This window comes from Melospiza georgiana, chromosome 3 (genome assembly GCF_028018845.1).
Source record: "Melospiza georgiana isolate bMelGeo1 chromosome 3, bMelGeo1.pri, whole genome shotgun sequence".
NCBI classification, from domain to species: domain Eukaryota; kingdom Metazoa; phylum Chordata; class Aves; order Passeriformes; family Passerellidae; genus Melospiza; species Melospiza georgiana.
This window is the reverse complement of record NC_080432.1, coordinates 66,443,254-66,466,196: the sequence shown is the minus strand read 5'-3', so window position 1 is coordinate 66,466,196 and position 22,943 is coordinate 66,443,254. Positions and strand designations below refer to the sequence as shown.

The 22,943-nt window shown below is 36.0% G+C and overlaps 1 protein-coding gene across 4 annotated transcripts in view; it reads left to right on the top strand.

Moving 5' to 3' along the window:
- ZDHHC14 (zinc finger DHHC-type palmitoyltransferase 14) overlaps window positions 1-22,943 on the top strand; it is a 93,700-nt gene that overhangs the window by 58,644 nt on the left and 12,113 nt on the right. For all 4 annotated transcript variants that reach the window (XM_058019834.1, XM_058019831.1, XM_058019832.1 and 1 more), the window contains exons 3-6: window positions 3,359-3,517; window positions 14,317-14,454; window positions 18,081-18,129; window positions 21,403-21,505. In XM_058019834.1, coding sequence (XP_057875817.1) covers window positions 3,359-3,517; window positions 14,317-14,454; window positions 18,081-18,129; window positions 21,403-21,505 — 449 coding nt within the window. The remainder of the gene's footprint in view (window positions 1-3,358; window positions 3,518-14,316; window positions 14,455-18,080; window positions 18,130-21,402; window positions 21,506-22,943) is intronic.

The following is a 22,943-nucleotide window of genomic DNA, read 5'->3' as shown; positions in this document are numbered from 1 at the left end:
GAGCAGGAGAGTCCTGGTGATATTTATACAAACTTGCAGCTTCTGTCTTTTGTCAGCACCACTTATTTGTAGCATAATAAATTGAGAAATCCAAGTGGAGTTTGTTGTCCCATTAGGAGGTTGCTAGGTTGTGCTGTATCTCTATTAAGTACTTGGAGTATCTTTCTTAGGTCTCTTGGTCCTGCAAGGACATGAATTGCTTGCATGGGGTTTTTGTAATTATGGTAATAAAAATGCTGGAGCCCCATCTAGTGCATGAACAGTTAACCCTGCTAAAGAAGTTCCAAAATGTGTCAGAACAGAGAGGATGGATGGCAATCCCATTAGTGGGTAAATTTTAGCCTTTTTTTTGAAAGAACTTGCATTACTACATGAGTAATAGGTTGGATGAGTGAAGTGTAGCAGTGATCAAACACAGTTTATTTGGAGAAGGTGATTCCATAAAGATTAATCTTTCTGTTCCTCAAAGAGACCTCATATATTGAAGATTTAACTGCGTTAGACCCCAAATATGAGCAGTTGAATTGAAGGCAAACTACAGTCTGAAAATTCACAGTGAGACCAGGACATGTTTAGCACACTTAGGTTAGATAAATTGTATTAAATCCAAGCACATTTGACCTTACTCTGCAGCTTGTTTCCAGGAAAAAGCTGTTAGTAAACAGAAAGACTGGAACATTCAGGTTTGATTGTGCAAGTTAGGATTTTGAGAAAAATTCTCAGTCCCTGGAAAATCAGCAAGACTGTTTACACTTATTTCATTTGCTTGAGCTTTCACCCTTGGATTTCAAGATTAATTTGCCTTGGAGAGCTAGGAATTGCTGTCTGTGAACTTCCCTGCAAATGTTTGGAGGAAATCCTCTTAGAAGACTGGTGTAAATAAAATGGGCTGGACAGTAGTCTCACTTCTGCACCAGAGAAGACAGAAGTTGTCTTTGAGATTCTGCCAGAGCCCATCTAAAATAATTGTGGTGCACTTTATGAGCTTCTTGAAAGGAGGGGAAATACTGGGTTTAGTCAATGTGCCTTTTACAAAATAAATGGTTATCTAGGAAAAAGAGCATTTCCCCTCTAAACAATTCCCATTGACTGATTTAAGTAATTTTCTTTCAATTATTATGTACATACTCAAGAATAATAAGATTTTGTAAAAGAAAAACATCTGAAATATTACTGTTATGTTAGGAAATTTAATGCATCAGTATCTCTAGCATACAAAGCTACACCTAGATGAAATTCAGACTTCAGGAGTATTTTTATAATTATGCACCTAAATCTGAGTATCAAATGAAAATATTTGGGTTTTTAATGAACATTCCATGCCAGCATGTGTTAAATGCTTTATCCAATAAAATTAATTTGTAGGGCTAATGACCTATATTTATGTTCACAGTTTAAGTCTTATCTTGACCAAAATATGGTCAGAAATGGGTCTAACATTGTGTTTTGTAATGCCCAAAGATTTCTGGAAGGTCTGTGACTATTATAAGCTGATTGGTTATAATGTCACCAGAAGCTTTCTTAATGTAACATGAATTATAAGAAATTCTTCCCTGGCTTCTGGATTAAGTAACATCCATGTCTCTCTAGAGCTTTAAATACTATAAACACAGTTGTGCTGTGTTTCCAGAGAACAACTTTTCAGCTTATACACTGAAATACACTAGAGGCATTACTTAATCTGAAATATTTGTCTAGTAGTATTGGCCTTGAGGTCAAAATCAGTATAACTTCTAGTTATGGGAACCACACAATAATCCATGCTTCCATGTGCAGGTTGTAGGACCTGGCCAGGCATCACAAGCACATTGCAGGAGTTGCTTTATATCCAACACAAGTGAATGTCTTTACCTCATCCGGCTGTAGGAGGCTGCTTCTATGCTGCTCTTTTTTAGTATTCACCACTTCATTCTCATAATGGATATTTAGGAGCTTTATATCTAGATTCCATCCATCTCAGCTATTGCTCCCTTCATTTCATCCTCTTCTCCATTAGAGTTTTTGAAGTCTGGTTGTTTTAATGGTCAAGTTTACAGTGGTGTCCCACAAAGACTTTTATTTATTGATGCATATTTATGGATCATATTTATGGGCGAGCACTTTGCAGATGAGAACTCCTTAAGTTGGATTTGCTGCCAAATCAGCATGTTGTATAATTGCACCTTTGCTAGCACAGCTGTGCTGTTGCCAGTTTGAATGCCTTGCTAGGTGGGAGACTTTCTTGTTACCCTTTTGGAAAATACATCATTTGTAGGCTGTGTAATTGGCAGAAATCGAAATTGTGGGTGGTATTTCTAACAATTTGAGCTCAAATAAAAGTCATAGATCTTTTAGTAACAAGCCCCACATGAAAGTGGGACAACTTAAGACGCAGTTGTTCAAGTGACTTGACTGTGACTTTGAAATGTATTTTCATTCATATATTGGAAAAATATTTTATTTTACTTCCCTATTGTCTTAGCTGATCTGTTTTCCAGGTGTAATAAATTTTGGGGCTTCTTTTCCCCTTCTGTGGTTTGATTTGATTGTGATTACACAGGAACAGATAGACCTAGAAAAAGGCACCATTTTTACATATTGAAGTTGCAGACTAAAGCTCAGCTTGGGCAAAATTGAACTTTATTTGCCTAATCAGTCCTTTAGATATTGGAAAAATTACTGATAATATCCTAAAATAAAACTAAAGGGAAGCTTAGGAAAAAAACCAAAACACTACTACTTGTCTCAAACAAGGTTTTGTGCAACAAACAAACTTGAAGGTGTGTAGAAGTAACACTGGGAGTTGGGTGTTCAAACTTCTAAGCAGCAAAAGCTGTAAGATACTTTTGTGAATGTGCTCTGTTGTATCACAGCATGCAAGAGGTATCAACATTCACCAGGCTCATGACAGAGCTACTGTTGCTTAAGTAAATATGCAGATTCTCTTCTAGGCTGTAGAATTTCTGCAGCATTTCTAGGGAGATTTTTTGTTATTGCAGGAATTCTGAAAAAATTAGGAAGATTCTAACGGTAATGTCCAAGTTTTGCTGTCCTACGCGAGTAGTTATAGTTGTCTTTAATATGTTATCTAAGAGCTATTTGGGGGTGTGAAACTGTAAGAATACTGGGATCAAGGTCATTGTCAGCATTTGAGACTTGGCTTTGAATGGTTTCTTTGATTCAGATTGATTGACTTTGGATGCTATTTGCAATGAAATGTCTCTTTGCTGCTTATTACTCGAGAATTAGAAGAGGAAAAATTGTTTATTTTAAATGTGTGAATGCGAATTTGAAATTTGCTATAGAATGCCATTGAGCACAGTTTTGTGCATACATCATAGCTCGTGCAACATTTCATGTCTTGTATTTTCATGCTTAGATATAGCAAATGGCTGCAGTTCAGGAGGATACCGTCCCCCTCCCAGAACAAAAGAAGTGATCATCAATGGACAGACAGTGAAACTAAAATATTGTTTTACTTGCAAGATTTTCCGCCCACCTCGTGCCTCACATTGCAGCCTTTGTGATAACTGCGTAGGTGAGTAAAAGAAAGATACAGCATATGTTCAGCTGAGTAGCTTATATCTTGTAATGAATGCTTTCCATAGGAGACAGAAAAAAAACCAGTTAGTGACAAGATTAGTCATGAGGTGACTTACTCTGTTCATCTTCCTTTCCTACAAGGTCTGTTAAATGTTAAGAATTTTAGAGGAGGCAGAAAAGGAGACTTGGCCTAACAGATGTTGCTAGTTTAAGAAGGCTTTTCTAACCTACCCTAATGACAAAGAACACACCCAACTCGAATAAGGCCACATATAATGTGTGATGACCTTTCCAAGCTTTTTGGGAGTCTCAGAATTGTTTTTTTCACCAGACTAAATTGAGGGCAAGGAGCTGCTTCTCCAGTTCATTAGTAACTAACTGTAAGGCATGGTTCAAATGGTTAGGGCTGTGTGACCAAAATACACACTGTAGGTGATCCTTACCTTTGAGCACATTTATGACTAGGTGTACTTATGTCAGAATCATAAGAAATTACTGGGCAAACATGCTCTTTTGAGAGTAAGTACATGTTGTCAGGACCTAAGCGTATTTTATAATTATGGGGTTGGTTTTTTTTCTCTCTGAATATCTTGTCCTTTTCATTACTGTTTTCTGTGGAGGTCAGACAAGGTGATTAAGATATGCTTGGATTTAAAAGCAAACAAAAAAACCCCTACCAATCAAATCTGAGTGGTTTCCAGTTAATTAGATCACATTTGCAGTTTAGGGCAGTTGATTAACACACTGTTGAGTCTGGATCTTATGCATTCAAGAAAATAATGTAGAAAGATGTCTCCAGCTGAGAAATGTAATTGCAGCATTCAGCAGTGATATTTTTAGATATAAAGCAGTCATTGGAAGAATTGGAGTTTTATGTTTAGATGATACTGGTTTAGGGAATGCACTTACATCAGACTGAAAAGCTTATTAACCTTTTGGCCCTATAGAATTGATTAGTATCTGTAGATGGTTCCTTCAGTAAATAAATTTTTCTGATGTGTTAAAATTTTGTAAGTGCTGAAAAAGCTATTGAGCTTGCTTTTATTGGGTAAGTAGGGATGTTTATGAAATGCAGTTGGTACATTTTTCAGAAAAATATTTTAATAAATGTGTAACTTTAATACTACAGTGTTGTGATACTGCTCAGTAAAATGGATAATATGTAAATACAGTTGTTGTCTAGTGTGATAAATAAAAGTTGAAAAGCTGTTGTCTTTACCAAGAGAGCAAAACATAAGAGCGAACTTCACGTGTACAACCTGAAGCTTATTTTAAAATAATGGTTTGGTTTTTTAATGCACTGGTATGAAGGATTTTCCAATAGGTTATTCTGTAATCTGTGTCCTTTTCATACCACATCTGGAAAACCTGTTCTGTAAAACATTAAAGTAGTGATGGTAGGGAAACAACTTACACATTCTTCTGATCATGTCTGTGATGAAAAAAACAGATGTAAATTATTATTAATATTTATTTTTAAAGAGTGAGTAAATTATTTATATAACTGAGATGTTTTTTCTTCTCATAAGATAGGTATGATCATTGTAATTTCCTCTTGTACATTTTTAAATTTGGAGTTGTTTTAAATTTGGATTTATTTGTTTTAAATTAATTGAATGAATTTGCTGTGGTTTTTCTCCTCAGTGTTTATAATAGGAATTACAATAAGTTGACTTTTTCAGGGTGCACTGTATAGTAGCTTTGTTTCCTGATTTGATACAGGTGTTTGTCATGTAAATATTTGAATGCAAAAAGTGAGATCTACAAGTACCTGCAACAATTTTCTATTAAAAATAGGTGTCAAGAAAACTGGATGGCTTGTGGAAATGTAACAGTCTGAGAGTGTACACTTAATCAGAGTGTGTTATGCAGTTTGCCACCACTTCTAAGTTAGTATTGTCTATATGATGATGCTTTTATTTAGTTTCTGAAGAAATATTTTAATAGCAATGAGTATTCTTGGGCCACTGTTTGTTAGTTCCTTACTGAGTTAACAAAACCTGTGCACAAGTAGTCCTATGTCACATGCATTTGGACATTTAAGTAACTTACACTATTTAAACATAACATATGATATTTAAGCAGCTCACTACTAGTATGACCATGCATTCCTTTTTACCACATCATTTCCAAAGATTTTGCTGCAGTTACAAACCAGCTACAGAGACTCTGTGGTAAAGGAATGGAGTCTGTCCTCAAACCAGCACTGCTCAGAAAAAACAGTGTGCTACTTTACCTGAAGGTGCCTTATGATACTTAGCAAATGAATGCAGTGTGAAAGTGAGGTTCTTTCACTCTGAGTTTTCTATAATTGTTTTTTTATTCTGTAAGGCATCTATGGCAGAATTTTAAATATGTAAGTACATACAAAAACTTACCTTTTATTTCTAATTGTTTAGTAAGCATATCTGTTACTTGACCTTGTTTGATTTTTGTTTCATCACTGTTTTTTATAAATGTCTATGTGGTATTTGTAGATAAAAATGACAACAAATAGCTTAAAATAAGAAAAAAAAAAAGAAGAAAAGAGCTAATTTGAGTTCTAGCCATGGTATTAATTCAGACTCCTTTAGCTCTACAGTATTTTCCTAGTAGTGTCTAGAAAAATCTCTAGTTTCATACAAATGTCATTTGTTCCATTTATGTAATACCTTAAAAAAATTGATTGAATAAGTGTTCCCTGAAGCACGTACCTTGGGTGTATTCCTGATTTGCTTTCTTTACTGCCTCTGTGAATGTCAGTTGGAAGTTAGCCCCTCAAGGGTTTTGTGTACCATTATGTTGCTCAAGAATTACAAATGAGTTAAACATAATATGCATCTGAAAACAAGAGATAAAGACTTCAGGATAAAAGTAACCAAACCAGACATAAATTCTGAGCTCAAGGTAATTATTGCTGTGTCTTGACAAGAGGTTTTGATGGCACTATGTAATGCTAGAAAGAAGGCAGTGGTTGGACTTGCTTCTGAAACAACTTAATGGCAGCTCTTAAATTTATTTTTGATCATTGGAACATTGACTGTGTAATATCCTTTTTGTTGGGTTTTAATAAATAATTTTTGTTTTGTTTAATTTGATTTCTATGGTGAAAACTGAACAAGAAGCACATGGCTATATCTAAACAATGTGGGTAATTAATTTCCAAAGCACACATAACACAGACAATGTAAGACAGTGAGAATTACCAGTGTGATCTGGGGACAAGCTTTTCCCTGTAGTTACTCCAGATATCCCCATCTTCCTGGCTAAAGAACATCAATCACTTCAAAAGCAGGCTGAGAGTGGCATTGTAACAGTTTGGCTTTTCTGACGCAGACAGTGTTTCTGAGAACAATTTTCTCAGGACTTTGTAGTCCTTTATAATCAATGTGTTCATCAGGACTTTGGTCTGCTTGGTTTTAATTCTGTTCTGTAGCACTCTTTCTTCATTATCTTATTATTTCCTTTCTTGCCATCACTTCCTTTTCATGGCCTTTGCTTATTTCCTTCCTTACATTTCCTGCAGTGAATAGAGTTTTCACTTCACTTTGAACCTGTTAAACCTTAGCTCCGGTTGTCTTAAAATTACCCTTTTGCTGAACAGCTAAAAGCACAAATTTGGCTGCTGTGACCGTTCTTTTCTTTTTTCTTTCTTCTCTTATGTATTTTTCCCAGTTTTTACAGGTGAGAAATGGCTTGGACTCTTTTTGTTTGTGTGCCCCAAAAAGGTAGAACAAGAAGGTGCCAAATGGAGTACACACGAGCACTCTCAGAAGTGATGTATTATTTATGATTGTGCCATTTGTGAAATTAGATGTACTTTGGAAATTCAGGGAGCATGGCATGTGTGTCAGGGTTTCTAAATCCTAAGCCAATGGACTGCAAAATATGTCAGTCTCTTTAAGAAAGAAAATCGTATTATAGGTTACTTAAGAGATGGTGTGGCTTATGCATTGGTCTTTGTATGAAAAAATGCAGAGATGATCAGAACATCTGACTCTGTAAATGATGTTGTAAACCCCAAGATGTCAAAGTAAATATTAAAGAGAGAAATTATCAGTTAAAAAAATTAGAAACCTAAGAAAATAAACACATATTTACATTCAATGCAGAATCAATTTGCAGAATGGTTAAAATTCAGTGAAATTTTACAGCAATGAAAGTGTGTAAAAAATGTGCTTTCCTGTAGAAAAGAGAAAAACTAATCTGTAAACTTTGTGAATGCTGTTACTTGGTGAAGACACTATGCTTCCTCTAGGGACAAATTTGGGGTTTTAAAATCCCTTCCTCCACAGCTGGGTGTGTGTCAGGCCCTTGTGTGGGTGTGCCAGGGTGTTTGTACTCGAACGGGTATGTAAAGAGAGGTGGTGAAGCACTGAGGTCCTTCCTTCACTGTGCACTCTTTGTACCCCCCAAAGAGCAGCCATTCTGCTGCTGCCTTTGAAAGTGTCACCATTAATGTGCATGCAGCCAAAGGAGTTTGTTAATTAGTAAATATTTATTATTGGTGAGTGCAGTGAAGAGATCTATGTGACAATACAGTTTAATTACTATGAGCTATCCTAGGGCAATGGCTGGATGTTTTGCTAATAAATCAATTGCTATTTTTATTTTGAAAATTAAACATGTTTATTTTCTTTTTGTGAATAGCAATGGTCTGCTAAAGTTGATTAGCATGCAAAAAGTTGTTAGTGCAACTTATTTTCTTAAAATCCCACCCAAATAGCGTAGCTGTCTGGAACAGTTTAAACAGTCATGAAAGTGAAATACATGTTGATAAACCTTGTGTTTGTTTTTCTGACTGACTTTTTGTTGTAGATACCCATGCACATTATTATTTTTTTTCATTAATAGAGGCCCATCTTTACTGGTGTCACATTACTGTTCCAGTTTTTTCAGTTTACATCACCTTGGAGAGATGAATCCAGAATGTAACTTGAAGTAAACTTTTGGTATTTCCCAACATGAGGGCCAGAAGATGCTTTCTTGCTGTTTGGTTTTCATGGGGTGTTTTGATTTGGAATCAGTGTATGAAAGTGCTGAAGCTTGGTGATTTAAAGGATCCATTGTGCATTGTCCATAACAGATGTTCTAAAATAACATCAGTGTGCCTATAAATGTAATCTGCAATTGATCTTTTGTAATTCACTGCTTTTTTCGTTTGGATTTCTACTCAGATTTCATTCCACAAAAGTAACAGCAAAGGTATTGTCAGGGGAATGACTGTCAGGCAGGTGAATGGTGTGTTAATTAAATTGATTCAAGTATTTGATTGCCGTTGCCGGTTGATGGCAAATCCTATCAGTGGGGGTGGTTTTTAAAATATTATTTAAAAAATAATTTTCTAAGTAGTGGTGATTTCAGTTGGTGAAACTGAACATTGGAGCTAAGGATAGTTGTTATGAATATGCTGTGATTATTTGATATAAATTTTTTTGTTATGTTAAATTATCAGATATTGAACTGACTTCAAAGAACTTAATTTAGTGATTATATTTGCTTTTCTGCCTGTGTGCATCACTTTCAGCAGTTGGAATTGGACTGTTATATCTTAGAAGAAAATAAATACTCTTTGTAATAAAACATATTTCTTATGTGGATTTCTAAAAACCTCATTTGTCTTCTTAAACATTTCAAAGAACAATCAAATTCTGAAGGCACTATTTGTTGTACAAAATGTGAAGTCAAGAAGCCCGAATAGATGTGATCATATCATGACATCATAGTCCTTCAAAAAGCTTTAATTGTCACCATTATAAATACATGCAGATGTGTCAGTGTCTAGATAATTACTCAGTGTGAGTCCTTGACAATGAACATTGTAGTTCTGTGTTGTACTACTGCTACTATCAAAGTAATTTTGAGTCGTCCTGGCCCAGTTGGTTGAGCTGTAATGTGACTTCTTACTGATGCAGGATTTCCAAACTCTTTCCAATCACGAGATATATGTTTGCATGTTTGGAACAAAGATAGTAACATTCAGGGATGCCTTAGGTATGTGCCTTTGTCCTACAATCCTTTACTTGCACAGGGTGGAAAAATTACCAAGTAAATTCTGACTTTAGCTCACTGGAATCTCCTGGTAACATGACCTAGATATTTTTCCACCTGTCGACTTCTTGTCTTTGAGTCCTACCTTCACACTGAGCTTTAGAAAATGTGTGCCGGTGTGCAGTGATCCAGTTGAGCAAAGAAAAAAGGTAACAGTTAATAAATACTGCAAACTGAAGGGACAAGCTGGCCTACAAGTGTTCCATTTAAAAATGCTTTTGCGTTCCTTGTAAATTATTAGGCTTTCATTAAATGTTTTGAAAAGGAAAGGAAAGCATTTGGGTCATTTTGTGCACGGTTTCCTGGAGTGTAGTGAATGAAAAATGGAAGCAGAACATTTAAGTATTTAGGAGTCTACATGCTGTGCTGTGGAAAAGCAGAGATTTGACTCTTTGGTTCTGAGCAGCAAGGAGCGTGCTTTGGTGCGGCTTCTGAAGGAAGCGCTGCATGTGTAAGGCCATTGCTCAGTAAAATGGGAAATGTTCTCAGTTTGGCTTTTGTCTGAGATATCCAACAGTTAGTGTTTCTTATGCAAGTTTTAAATATAAATGTTTCAGGGAAGGTAAAAAATGGGGAATGTATGAGGTAGAGTGTTTTTCTGTTATACAGTTAGCATAGATTATTAGGTGAGTGTTCATCAGACCACTTGGGTGAGTGTTAATGAGAACACCGAGTCCTGCTGACAGCTTGCTGCTTCCAAAGGGATTTGAATGTCCTCATCTTTATTTCTTTTTTCCTTATTTCCCTGATTCTCTTGTTTGTGCCTGTTCACAGACCATTTGGTAATACAGCCATTGGTAAGTCAGTTTTTCTCACTCATCAGTGAGCAAAATAATTCCTTTTTTTTTCTTTCTTGGTAGTCCAGGGAACTGAATTGATTCATCATCAGCTTAAAAAGAAGACAGTGGGATGAAGTGGCAGGAAAAGGCAGCATTTGACCATCTCTTTCGCTGCTACTATGGTTTTGGATTGGCTCAGTTATCTTGTGAAGCTTCATCCTTTGGATTTAGTTATAAGGGTGCTGGCTATCCTAGGAAGTTATTATTTAAATTCAAATATGATGATCACTTGGGAAAGAGTAATGAAATACTGCTTGTTATTGTTACTGACAGGAACAGTTACAGAAATTTCAGTTCCTGAAATCTCTTACCTCTTTGGTTTTCTGTGACTTGTACAGCAGCATTTATAGTCTGTTTACTCATGTCTTCTTTTCATTGATGCTTTACCTTATAGACTCTTCACACATTTTTTCAGTCTTTTTTTATTTTCTTCAGGTTTTGATCTCAGACCCTGAAAAATTAATCAAAACTGGATTTCTCCTGCAGTAAGTGCTAACCTGTAGTAAGGTTGGTGTCACAGCTAGGCTGAATTAACACGTAGCTGCTTCTGAAGGTGTTGTTTCATTCCTTCTCTGGCAGTGTGTTCTCAGTGCTTCACTTGGGCCCACTTTGGTGTTTGTCTGATGAGGTGATCTGAGGAGATAGGGCAAAAAAAGCCATGGTTTTAGGCTCATCTGGCTCTGTCAACCTGCTCCCTGTAGGGTAAAATGAGCATCAGGCTTGGCCCAAGAATGGAGAGCCATGAACACACAGGCAAAAAACTTCACAGAGCTGCTGAAATGGTAGAGACTGGGCCATCTGTTCTATCACTAGTTCTTGATTAGGTAGATGCAAGATAGGTAGCTGTAACATCAAGAAGGCAAATATCTTGCTGGTTTTGTTTGAACTGGGGTGTAGGAGGATGATATATCACAATGTTTCTGTCCATAGAGTACTTCAGCTTTCTTCTTCCCTCATTATGAGTTCTAATATGCTTATACTAACAAGAGTTTATGTTACCAATGTTTTAATTGTCTGTTTGCCTCAAATATTTTTACACTGACCTTGCCACAAATGTTTGTTTGAATACAGTAGTATGTTAACTAACCAGAACTGCATTCCTGAACTTTTAACAGTCTGTTCTTCACAGTAAATTGCATTTCTATTTGCTCTGCATTTTAGGTTAATGAGGGCTGGAAATGCAGTTTTTCTCAGCATCAGTAGTTTTTCAGTTCTCAATGAAGTTGTCTTAATTTTGCTGCCAACATTGTCCAAGTAGAGATGTCAGAGCTTCCTTTGCAAAACCATTGATTGTTCAGCTGTCAAGCATCTGGAATGCTGGAGGTGAACCTTAAGACACTGTGTTACTTCTTCATTAATACTTACTATTAGGTCATGTGTTCTTCTAAGGAAGAAGAAACAGCTCCAGATTTAATAGATTTTATATTTCTTAACAGCATTAGAAGTTTCTGCTTAGCATTTGCCTCTTCATTTTGCCAGTGTTGGCAATTTTCTCCTGCATTAATAACTATGCAGAGGAGCTCACAAGCTGTAAGGCTGTTATCTTTAAATTGCATTTACTTATTTGTAGTCTGCTGAGTAGAATGTTTTGCCTTTTAATATACTGGTTTGTGGCACATGTCACATGGCTTTCTATCTTCTGACTGAGAAAAAAAAACAAATTTATATAAATAAGATTCATGTAAACCCTCTAAAATGCTTCTTTTTTCATTAAAGTTGATTTCAGTTTAATACTATAGTAGTGGCTTTTGCATCCATCCTTTTTGGTCCATTCCTCCTTTGTAAATATCTTAGGTAGTTACTTAACTTCACAATAATTAGTAAGGTATTTATTGAGATAGCCGAGCTTTGCAGTTCACCAGGAAAGTTTGAAGATGGAAATTCAAGAGGACTGACAAATAGGTTAAAAACAATGAGTCAGTCCCCAGTAAGGAGTGTGTGTATGTATAGGATCATGAGTTTATAGATGGAGGGGTTGTGTGTATGTGCATGGCTTTTGTCTGCATTTATCTGAATCCATCAAATAGATGTCTGCATATATCTCAGTAATATTTTATGGCTAGAAACAGCTTAATGTCTGTTTTTATTTTATAATTCATTTCCCTACTGTGTCAGCATTGAGGAGACTGAATCTAAGTACACACAATTAATCTTCCGAGACACGTAATGTATTTTTTTAGCAGTAGATTACAAAAATACCCTAGGATTCTGCTTTTTAAAATGTCTCTGTAGCTGTGTTTCTTTGTGGTGTTGTTTGCTTGTTAGTTGGATGTATGAATGAATTTAAATGAAGTAGAGTGTTTATCAGAACATGAGGGCTCGTTCAGGAGCACAGATTTAAAGACAAGCACTTTTAAAATGCAGTATCAATTCATTTTGGGAATACAACTGTAGTGCACTGAGAAAAGGTAGTATCACCTACCCAGAGTGTTTAGTACTTGATATTCTTAGCAGTATTCCCTCAATCACAGTATTATGAAGCCTTATCCTAAGTTCAGTAACTTCACCTTGAATAGCCCTGTTGGAATTTGAAACAGATTTATGGGAGAAACATGTGGTCCAAACAGCTGTCACACAAAACAATTTTTAAAAAAGCCCCTGAAAGTCTGGTAGACTCAGAAATCTGTTGTGCATGTTGTTTTGACTTTTTTAAAATGAAGATAATACTAAATACATCCTTCAAGAAAAACCTCTAATATAGGCCTTTAACATAAATCCACAACTAAAATAAGCTGGTGTACTTGGTCAGATGGGCCTTTCTAACACAGGGCTTAAAGGACTTGGCATTTATAGCTTGCCTTTCCTGTGGAATTACAAATAGTTTGATAGTACGTCAGTGGAGGCATAAAAATCACAGAAAACAAACCAGGATTTGGACAAGGATCAGAGAGTGAAAGAAAGAGTCAGCATGAATGCATCTGTCTTATGGTTCTGGATTTGATTAAAAAAACCTTAAAATTCTGTCAGTGTAATCTCTCCAAAGTAAAGTTAGGAAATGCAAGTTTGTTTCCTGGCAGTAGTTGTTTCATTACCCAACATACTGGACGTGGAGGGTGGCTCCAGGCTGCCTGGGGAGAAGCAGAGGAAGCCATTCCCTCTGCTCCTTCCCAGCACTGAAGCATTTCCCCCATGTTGGGAACACTGTTTCTGATCCATCCTGGCCTTTCCTACCTTATGAATGATTTCTCTCAGGAAGGTAAAGATAAAAGTTTTCACTTAGTAAAAAGGAGACAGAGTCTATAGTGCAAAGGGCAACAGAGCATGCAGATTACCAGTTTTTATAAGATGTATTTAAATTTTATCTTTTGAAAAATGTTTGATGTGAATGATTCTGCTATTTTTAATGATCTTGTATGACAGCATCAACTCCAAGTGGAAAAATAGGTGGTCTAGAATGAAGAATGGCTTGAACGAAGCAATAAAAGGAAGTGGGAAGGTGTAAATATTTCATGCTCCAAATGGATGGATGATATGATAGTAGGCATAAGTCAGAGGTGTCATCATGACAGATGTAAAGGAAAGAACCTCAGAAATTCCAATTTTGAGTAGAAGATGAACTGAAGAAAAAAACCACCTTGTTTTGAAAAAAATCAAATACAACTGAGTTGCTAATACTCCATGTGACAGTGGATAAATACATGTTTGCTGGTCTGACTGCACAGTTTGTCACAATAAGGCTGTTAGTTTAACAGGCACTCACCTCAGCCATGCTTTAATTTCTTTAAAAACTGTAAGGTTTCATTCAAGTACTCCTTTTTTTTCTTTTCTATTTTTTGTTCCTTTCTAAATAAGAACTTCTCTGTGGCTACTTTGCAAATGCCAGATTAATCATGAGTTTTAATATAGTATTCAGAGAGCATTTTTTTGAATAAACAGCATTTTATTAATTGTTTTCCATTTTTTTTTCTTCTGCCTCTCATTTCAGAACGGTTTGATCACCACTGTCCCTGGGTAGGCAACTGTGTGGGGAAAAGAAACTACAGATTTTTTTATATGTTTATTTTATCTCTGTCCTTTCTGACAGTCTTTATATTTGCATTCGTTATCACCCACGTCATCCTTCGTAAGTATGCTGGTGAAATCAGATTACGTATGTAGCCATTTGCTTGAGTTTTTTAAGTTAATATTTTGATCATTCAGGGTTTATTTCTTTATTTGTTTGTTTGTTTATTTGCCTTTTCTCTGAAGCTTCACAATCCCCAGTGAGTCCCATTCTGGTCTATAGTAGGCACTGCTCATAGTAGTCATTGGCCTGGCACTGGCTTTACCTTAATGCAGTCTTAATTTTTTTTTCCCTTTTATGGATGATGAATTGGAAAAGTATCACATATACTGTATGTTTAAGTATACAGGTAGTATCATTTACCTAAAGAGCTTCCATATGCTTTTTTACTGTAAGCATGGGTCACTTGCCATCCAAACAAAGAGGTAAATTACTAGAAAATAGATTTGAGCTATATTTTTTGTAGTTTGCTGTTTAGTTTATACCATTCTCAACCCTATTTTTAACATTTTTTTTCATTTGCATAGACATTCTGAGAATAACCAATTCATAATAGAGTGAATCAGAAATATTAATGACTTTGAGACTGATTTTTATTTGTATTCTGGGTTGTGTTTGGGGTCAGAACTCTTTTGGGGTACTGTCTTTTGTTTCCATACCCCTAACTAATTTTGCTAGCTCCTATACAATGATGATGGTGACATTTATGGTGACAGGTTGCATGACTTGTCTTTAAACATCTTTTGTATGTTGGGTTTTTAACCCATTATCGCTAGAAGAGTGTTCTGTATTTTTCACTTATTATGTAGGATATTGCCCTAAAGAGTGTTTCTTTAACCATTTTGGAACTGTAATCTGTTTATTCCTTTGTATTCTGTATTGCAACAGAAACCTGATAGAAATAATAATTTCAGTATATAACACATTTATAAAGCTATCTTGATAATGATAATATACAGAGAATGTTTTACTGGAAAAAATATGTCAGATTGTGCTCTGTTTCTGAAATTGTTTACAGCATGCAGGGAAAAGTTGTGTTTTAAGGAGCAGAATTCCTGTTCTTACTCATTCTTTGCGAAACTATGATGCAAGCACTGAGAGACCCTTCTATAGCTCAGAAATCTAGTTCATAGGCTAGAACTGGCATATGTGATTTTGAGAGAGTCTGAATGAACAACTTGTTTACACTACCAGATACAACATTTCTAATACCAGTTGGGAAAAGCAGACATAAGATGTATATGTTGTTTAAAAAAGGAAAATTACTGGAAAAAGAACACTTGCCATTAATACTTAAGTGCTTGTTATTTATCTGGGCATACATGAGTATATGCATGCACCTTTTAAGAAGAAAGACACATGGGTTTTCATGCAATCTTTGCTAGTGTTCAGTAGTTGAAAACATTCCTAGTCTGACAACGTAAAGCTATTTTTGACACTAACCTACCTTCATTTTAAAAGGACTTCAGTGCTTTTTCTTAAGTTTTCAGTATATGAGTTATCAATATATTGTCAGTATTTCCTGTTATGTATGTTAGGTAGGTTTACCTAGTGGGTTTTAAATTTACAGTGTCCAATCCTAACTCTTGAGTATGATTTAGGCAAAGAGCTGAGTAATTAATTGTGCCTCTGTGTGATTGAGAAGCACTTGAGCATTGTGTAGGTGTTACAGATTATGTATAGTAAATGTTAAATGCTGAATTGCCTGTCAGCTGGAAAATAATCTTGCCATGGAAGTTCATGTACCTAGAATGAGACAAGAAGAAACATGCTTAAGCATGTTAAAGATTGGTCAGTCCTCAAAGGCAATGGGAGCAGGTATACATGTGATTAGTTCCTTGATGTTTAATTGATATACTGGAGCTTCAAGCCCAGCATTCAAATTTGTCTGCTATAGTCTTGACAGTGTCCAAAAAAGAGTTCTTTACAAATAAGGTTTTCTTAACACTCCACTCTTTGTGCCTACCATACCTCTAGAAGTCCTCCTGTCTACCTATCTAATAATTACCACTCAGCAATTTGTGTTCTGGTTTGTAGCTCTTCAGTTCTTTAGCGATGGCAACCATTAGGCTGGGTTCTCAGTTCCTGAATCTGAACCTTTGCTCTCGGCATAGACTGCTTTTTGTTAGCGTGGCTGAAGGAAGTCTTGGTTTTCAGACCTCAGACTGTGACCTTCCTACAGTATTTCAAAGTCATACATAAGTCCTGGCAAAATTATTTTAATGCCTCTTGATTTAGACAAATTTTTAAAGTTTGTACATTTTTTATAATGCGTCTTGCAAGCTGGCATTTTACAGATTTTGGTGGGCCTAAGTGGTGATGAGATACAAGACACATATTTTTGTTTTCTGTGGCCTTCTGAGGCATACATTGGAAATTTGTTCTTTCTAGGTTTAAGAATATGTGCACATAACATTGCTGAAGATAATAAAACTAGTTTGTAAATCAGTTATTAAAGATACTACCTTGCAAGATTTTCTTCCCTCTCTGCAAGTTGAACACATTTCCAGTAGTGGTATCTGTATTTCCAGTTACTCATCTCTCTTGGAGACATCAGTATTTCACCTCTTTGTTGCAGTGAGCAGCCTTCCTTCCCCTTCTGATGTTTTTGGGCACTGCTTTGGAAAAGTGTGACTAGCAGCAGGGTATGGAAATCACATCTATCTGCTGCCATTGCCATTAAGGATGCTAAAAATAGTAAAGAGGCAGAGAAAGTTCCATTAGTCTTGTACCTTGAGAGTAAGAACCAATTATAAGAGTCTGAAAAGGCTCAGAAATACAAGGTAAGTAACTTTGCACTTGTAACAGTAAACAGTAAAACTGACCAGATAGGTCTAGAGAATTATTCATATATTTCTTTATTCTTGTCAAGACAAGATTCTTCTCTCCATACAGATCTTCAGATTAATTTAGCTAAGTGGAAAATTTTTGCTCTGGGGAAAACTTTCAGCCTGATGCGTTTAAATCATTTATGTTATACAGTAAAGTTCAAACTGTGTGCCGGTAGCTATGTCACATTAAGTCAGTTTCTACAACAAATTCACTTGTTGCAATTGTGAAATCACTCTAATTGATTAAAATCTCATGGTTGTGGAACCCAAGTGCTTTTTTACTTTGCATGCTTCTACATTTCTAGTTGATGGGCTCATACTTCTTTTGAGCTGTTTTCAGCTACATGATTGTCTTTTATTTGCCCAGAGGCAATAGTAACCTATTAGAAAAATCTCCTGTGTAGGTGCAGTAGGAGCAGAATTATAAATAAGAGAGCTTTGCTTCCAAAGCAAAGAATGGAAAGCTGGGAATCTCAGTTTATAGAATAAATTTTCTAAGGCCAAAAGTTACTTTGAAAAATAGTATTTCAAAACAAAACAGGAGGTTATAATTCTTGTTTCCATATTAGGTCTGAAAAGAACAAGGGTAATCAGAAGTCTTGTTCATGGGAAAGTATGTGTACATCAATTTAGTATGACTGAGAAAATACCCTGCCGATGCTAAGCCTGAAAAGTTGCTCAAGGGCTTTTTTGATGTTGTTGTTGCTGCTGAGCAACATATTTTCAGATTCATATTAGTAAATCTATTCTATGATTATTCGGTTATCTTAAAATGTTAATTATTTTAACTATAGTAAAAACAGCCCATAGTCCAGTTTCTTACTTGGCTGGTAATTCTGGGTTCTGTTTTTACAGGTTCTCAACAAACAGGGTTCCTCAATGCTCTGAAGGACAGTCCTGCAAGATATCCTTTCACTGAAACATATTGTAGATTTTGTTGCAAAATAACATCTGAGATGGTTTTGCTTGTTTTCTTGCCATTGTTGAATGTGTGCTTTTAAACTTTATCAGTTAATGATTTCATCACTTCCTACACAATAGGATTTCTTGCCACATGTTGGAGGTAGGAAAGAGACTATAGCCTGGGGTGGTTTTTATTCTTCATGTTTTGCAGAGCAGTGCTCTTGACAAAGATCTGTAGTTTCCATGTTCATTAAATGTGCTTCATATTTTGTGGTGGAATTCATAAATACATTTTGCACTATACACATGCTGTGGTTTCACTAAAAATATTCAAGAATTGTTCTGCTTTTACAACTGAAGGTATCCAAAATGGCTGATTATTTTCAGGATAGAAAATGTAGATTTTGGAACAGAAACAGCATGCTTGCCTTGAAGAACTCAGTTTCTGAAACTGTTCTTTATGTTTTTAGAGAAGTCATTTTCAAATAGCAACTTGCATTAAGTTGCATAGCAGTGTGTAAATTGCATACACAGGGACTACAACTGTTGTTCAGGCTGAAAAAGACAAGGCTCTGGGAGATTTCATTGTGGTCTGTCAGTATATAAAGAAGACTCATAAGAAAAACAGAGAGACTTCTTAGCAGAGCCTGTAGTGACAGAACAAGGCTTTAAGCTGAAAGAGAGCAGGTGTAGGTGGCCATAACAAAGTTTCTGCAATGGGAGTGGCGACATATGTGGACAGGTTACCCAGAGGTTTGGCTGATGCCCCATCTGGTCCCTTCCAACCCAAGCCATTCTGTGGTTCTATTCCGTAAATGCTCCATGCACTATTTATCACTTCATGGGAGTTTTCTGTATATTTTCTGCTCAGTGAGATTGGAGCCAGAAGGAGCTAACATAATGAAAAAATGGGAAACTAGTTAGTTTCTCTACAGACAGTAAGCTTCCCATTTCTTATGTATGTGTTTTGAATGATTGCTGTCTGATTAAACAGGAAAGACACTATAAAGACACTCTCACAAAGACACTATAAAAAGTATTCTTTCCCATTTGTCCATTGGGCCTCACACAGTTTGCTTTCCACACAAAGGTAGGAAGAAAAAAATTGTTGTTCATAGTTGTGCACCTCTTTCCAGGATTTTTCCCAGGTGCCAGATTCTGCAGATACATTTTTTGTGTGTTTGTCCTCATCAGGTAGAATCACTGAGCTGTAATCTCCCTTTTTAAGCACAGCTATGTTCAGATTTTTTTTGTGCAAATAATTTTAAAAAGCACAAACAAACAGTCCTGAATAGAACAACAGTAGCTTCCAATTAAAACAACTACAATCAATTTTTACAAAAGATAATTCTTTAAAACTATTTTCAAACTGAGAATAGCTTTCAGTTTTCTTTAAATCAAAAGAGAATGGCCTATGCATTTGAGAATTTTTGTACAGGAACAATAGCCTGGAATTCATAATTTTTTTTCAGAGATGTGCTGCTTTAAAAGGCTTAGTAGCACATCTTGCAGAAATGCCTGGCTTGATAGTGATATGTTGGACAATTTAAAAGCTTGGTTACAGTTAACAGCAGTAAAAAATTAAATTGTCTAAATAGTATTGGGAATGCTACTTTGGAGCCAAAGGCACAGAGAACGTGGCCATTTAAATCTTGCTAACAACCCTGTGTGAGATACTAAGGGAAAATTATACTGTATGATGCTAGTAAGACACTATACCATAATAGACTACAAGGCTGTACTTTGTTGAGAAAACATTGCTTTTTTGTGTTTGTTTTGCAGTTAATGGACTTACGTTGAATTAGTGGATTGTGGTTAATTTGATGTGAACTACCCCTTCTGTTCCTGAGTTGGTTTTGGGGAACTGAAAAGTGTCCCTTTCTATGGGGAACTGAAAGAGGTCTTGAACTGAAAGGAATTCCTTTTTTTTTCCCCCAGCACAAATTATGACATGGAGGGTAGAACACACTTTTCAGTGCCTTTTTGAGTGTATTTGTGATGAGGAACATCCTGTTGGTGATATGTTCAGGTTGCAGGTTCTTCTTTTCTGACCTGGTGAATCTTTCTCCTGGTGTGTAGATTCTACCTAACAGTGCTCATCTGCAGCCTTCTTTACTATTTCTACTCTTTCAAAGCCCAGTCTGTATTGTGCATGATGTTTTGGGCGGTTTCCTTCTTTTACACGTTTTGGAACCCTCTGCCAAGAGTCTTTTTCCTTACCCATGGTCCCTCGTACTCCTTGCTTTAGCTGTGGCTGTTGCAGAGAGTCAGAGTTCCTGCCTTGTGTTGGTTTGCCACCACACAGCCTGAGGAGGAGATGAGAGGCAGAGCAGTGAGCCTGCTGCTCAGCACTGCACTTTGGTCATCCTGCTGCTTTTGGAGCAGATCTGCTCAGAATGCAAATGGCTCTTTTCTGCCTTTAAACCACTCTGATTGAAGTAGGTCCTAGGGAAGATTGTACAAACTCTTGAGGTATCTCCCAGTTCATTAGGGGTGAGCAGCTGTGCAGTACAAAACTCTTCACTTTTAACTAATGTTAGGATTTTTTTATTGCAAGTATTTATGTCCATCCATGCCATTTCCAAGTGATGTCTCTGTGTAATGGTCAAGAGCTGTCATATTTTTCTTCTATTGGTAGGTTCAGTAATAAGGATGTATTTTCTGTGTTCTAAGGCTATGCCCTTGTTATGGAAAATTTTGAGTTGACGTTGTCTTGGAAACTGACTTCACTAAAGGTTGATATGGTTAATATACAGATTATTTTTATCCTATTCTTCTCTCATCATTTTGTTCCTAGTGATGAATTATATGTATTTTTCTGGGAACCCAAGCCTTTTTTCTGTTGAATCATGCTCCCTTAAAAAAAAAAATCCCAAAAATATTGAAGCATTATGGAAAACAGCATTCTCAGAGTAGATGTATTCTGAGTTCATGGCTGTTTTGTGTAAGTAAATAAATAAAAGTTGTAGAAGAAAGCCTTCTACAGAAAGTTTGGAAACTTCCTCTTTATGCTTGATTCTATAAAGTTTAGAAGCAACTGTATTGTCTTAGTTTTGAGCTAATGACTCTGGTGGGACACGCACTGCTCGCCGTGTCTGGCAGGGGTGGTGCTGTGTCTGGCCTAGGCAGATGCCCAGAGTTTCTTTTTTGCTGACCTCTTTGAAGTACTCCAGAGATCTCAAAGGACTTGTGGGCTACCCTGTATTTTGTGATTTTAACTACTTGTTATTGGATTTTTTTCCCATTTGTGTATATTTCCTTGACTTCTAATTACTGTGCTGGAAGCTGTGGTATGTTTTTTCTCAGTATGGTCCATTGTTGGTCTCTCAGGTTTTCATACGTATTTGATCAGCTCCAATCAAACAACAAATGAAGATGTAAGTTTGTAGTATATTTCTACATATGTATTTCTAAATAGTAATGAGGAGGTTTTTCTCAAGTCAGACATGTCTGCATCATTTTGTGAAAACCTCAGTAGGAAAAAGAAAAAATTAATATAGTCCTGCTTGATTCAAAAGATCAGATAAAATCTTTTTGACTATGTTTGTTGTGGTTTGAAGATGTGGTCATTATATACATACTATGTCCATTATGGTGTATGCATGTGGGATCTCTGTCTTGAAATAGGAAAATACAGGAGGGAGGAGACAAGCAAGTGTATTTTATACAGTAGGAGATTAGTAAGTACTTTTCAGTATCTCCTTTTCGCTGGGAGTTGTAAATAGTCTTTAACATAAAAATTGCTTACTGTGAAACTTGAAAAATGTGTTGAATTCTCTAAACAAAAATTTCATCCTTTATTTTATCTTACCTCTGAAACTTTTTTTGCCATTCTGAGGTCCGAAACCTCTGGCAAGAAGTATATACTCAATTTAAAGATCAACTTTCTAATTTCTACAGCTGTCTATTTTGCATATAGGATTCCTTTTTTTTTGCTGTTGAATTATGTTTAGCTGTGTTTGGAGTCTTCATGTGTCCTTCCCTAACTACAAGGAAAAATGTTTAATGAATGAAAGGAGTATATAAAATTAGCTAGGGAGCTAATGGAAATTTTATAAGCGATCTAACAAAGCACTGCAAGCTTTAAGTTATTTTATTGTAATTTCCTATTGTACCTTTTTCATAGGTATCTGGTAGATATAAAAGTAGCATCTTTAGAATTGTAAAATATGTTTTGTTATTAAGGTCACAGTTAAAAGTATAAGTTTTACAGTAAAATCAATCAACCAGAAAAACACTTCCCAGGCAGGGTCAAAATGAACTGTGCCTCAGCATCAAGTATCAGAACAAGTAGCCTGACTTGGAAGAAATCTACCTTGTTAATAAGACAGATGAGATACCCAGTTATTCCTCAGTCATTAGGTTTACTCAAGGTTGTCTTTCTAGATGGACTTAGTGTGCTTCCACCCTCTTCCCTCAAATAAATCTCTTCTGGATTGTTGAAAGATAGACAGCAGGGAACTGCAGCAGTGGAACATGTCTGAATATCAAGTAAACTGTTCAGTAATTTAATTTAAAACATAAATTCCCAATTGAATACAGCAAGACATTTTACCCAGGCTCTCAAGTATCTCACAAACAGAAAACTAGCTAAGGGAAAATGTAATAGGCAATAAAAGGTAGCAATGGCTGCATTTGCTTTACAATATTGTAGAACCTTTTGTGAACTTCAGGGATGATAATGTTGTGTGATATTGCACAGCTTGCAAACTTACCCAAGAGTATGGAAAAGAAGTGCTCAATTGCTGGCTTTAATCATATTTTGCAATTGAGCCTCTTCTGTAAAACATGCTATAATATTTGTAAAATTGAACT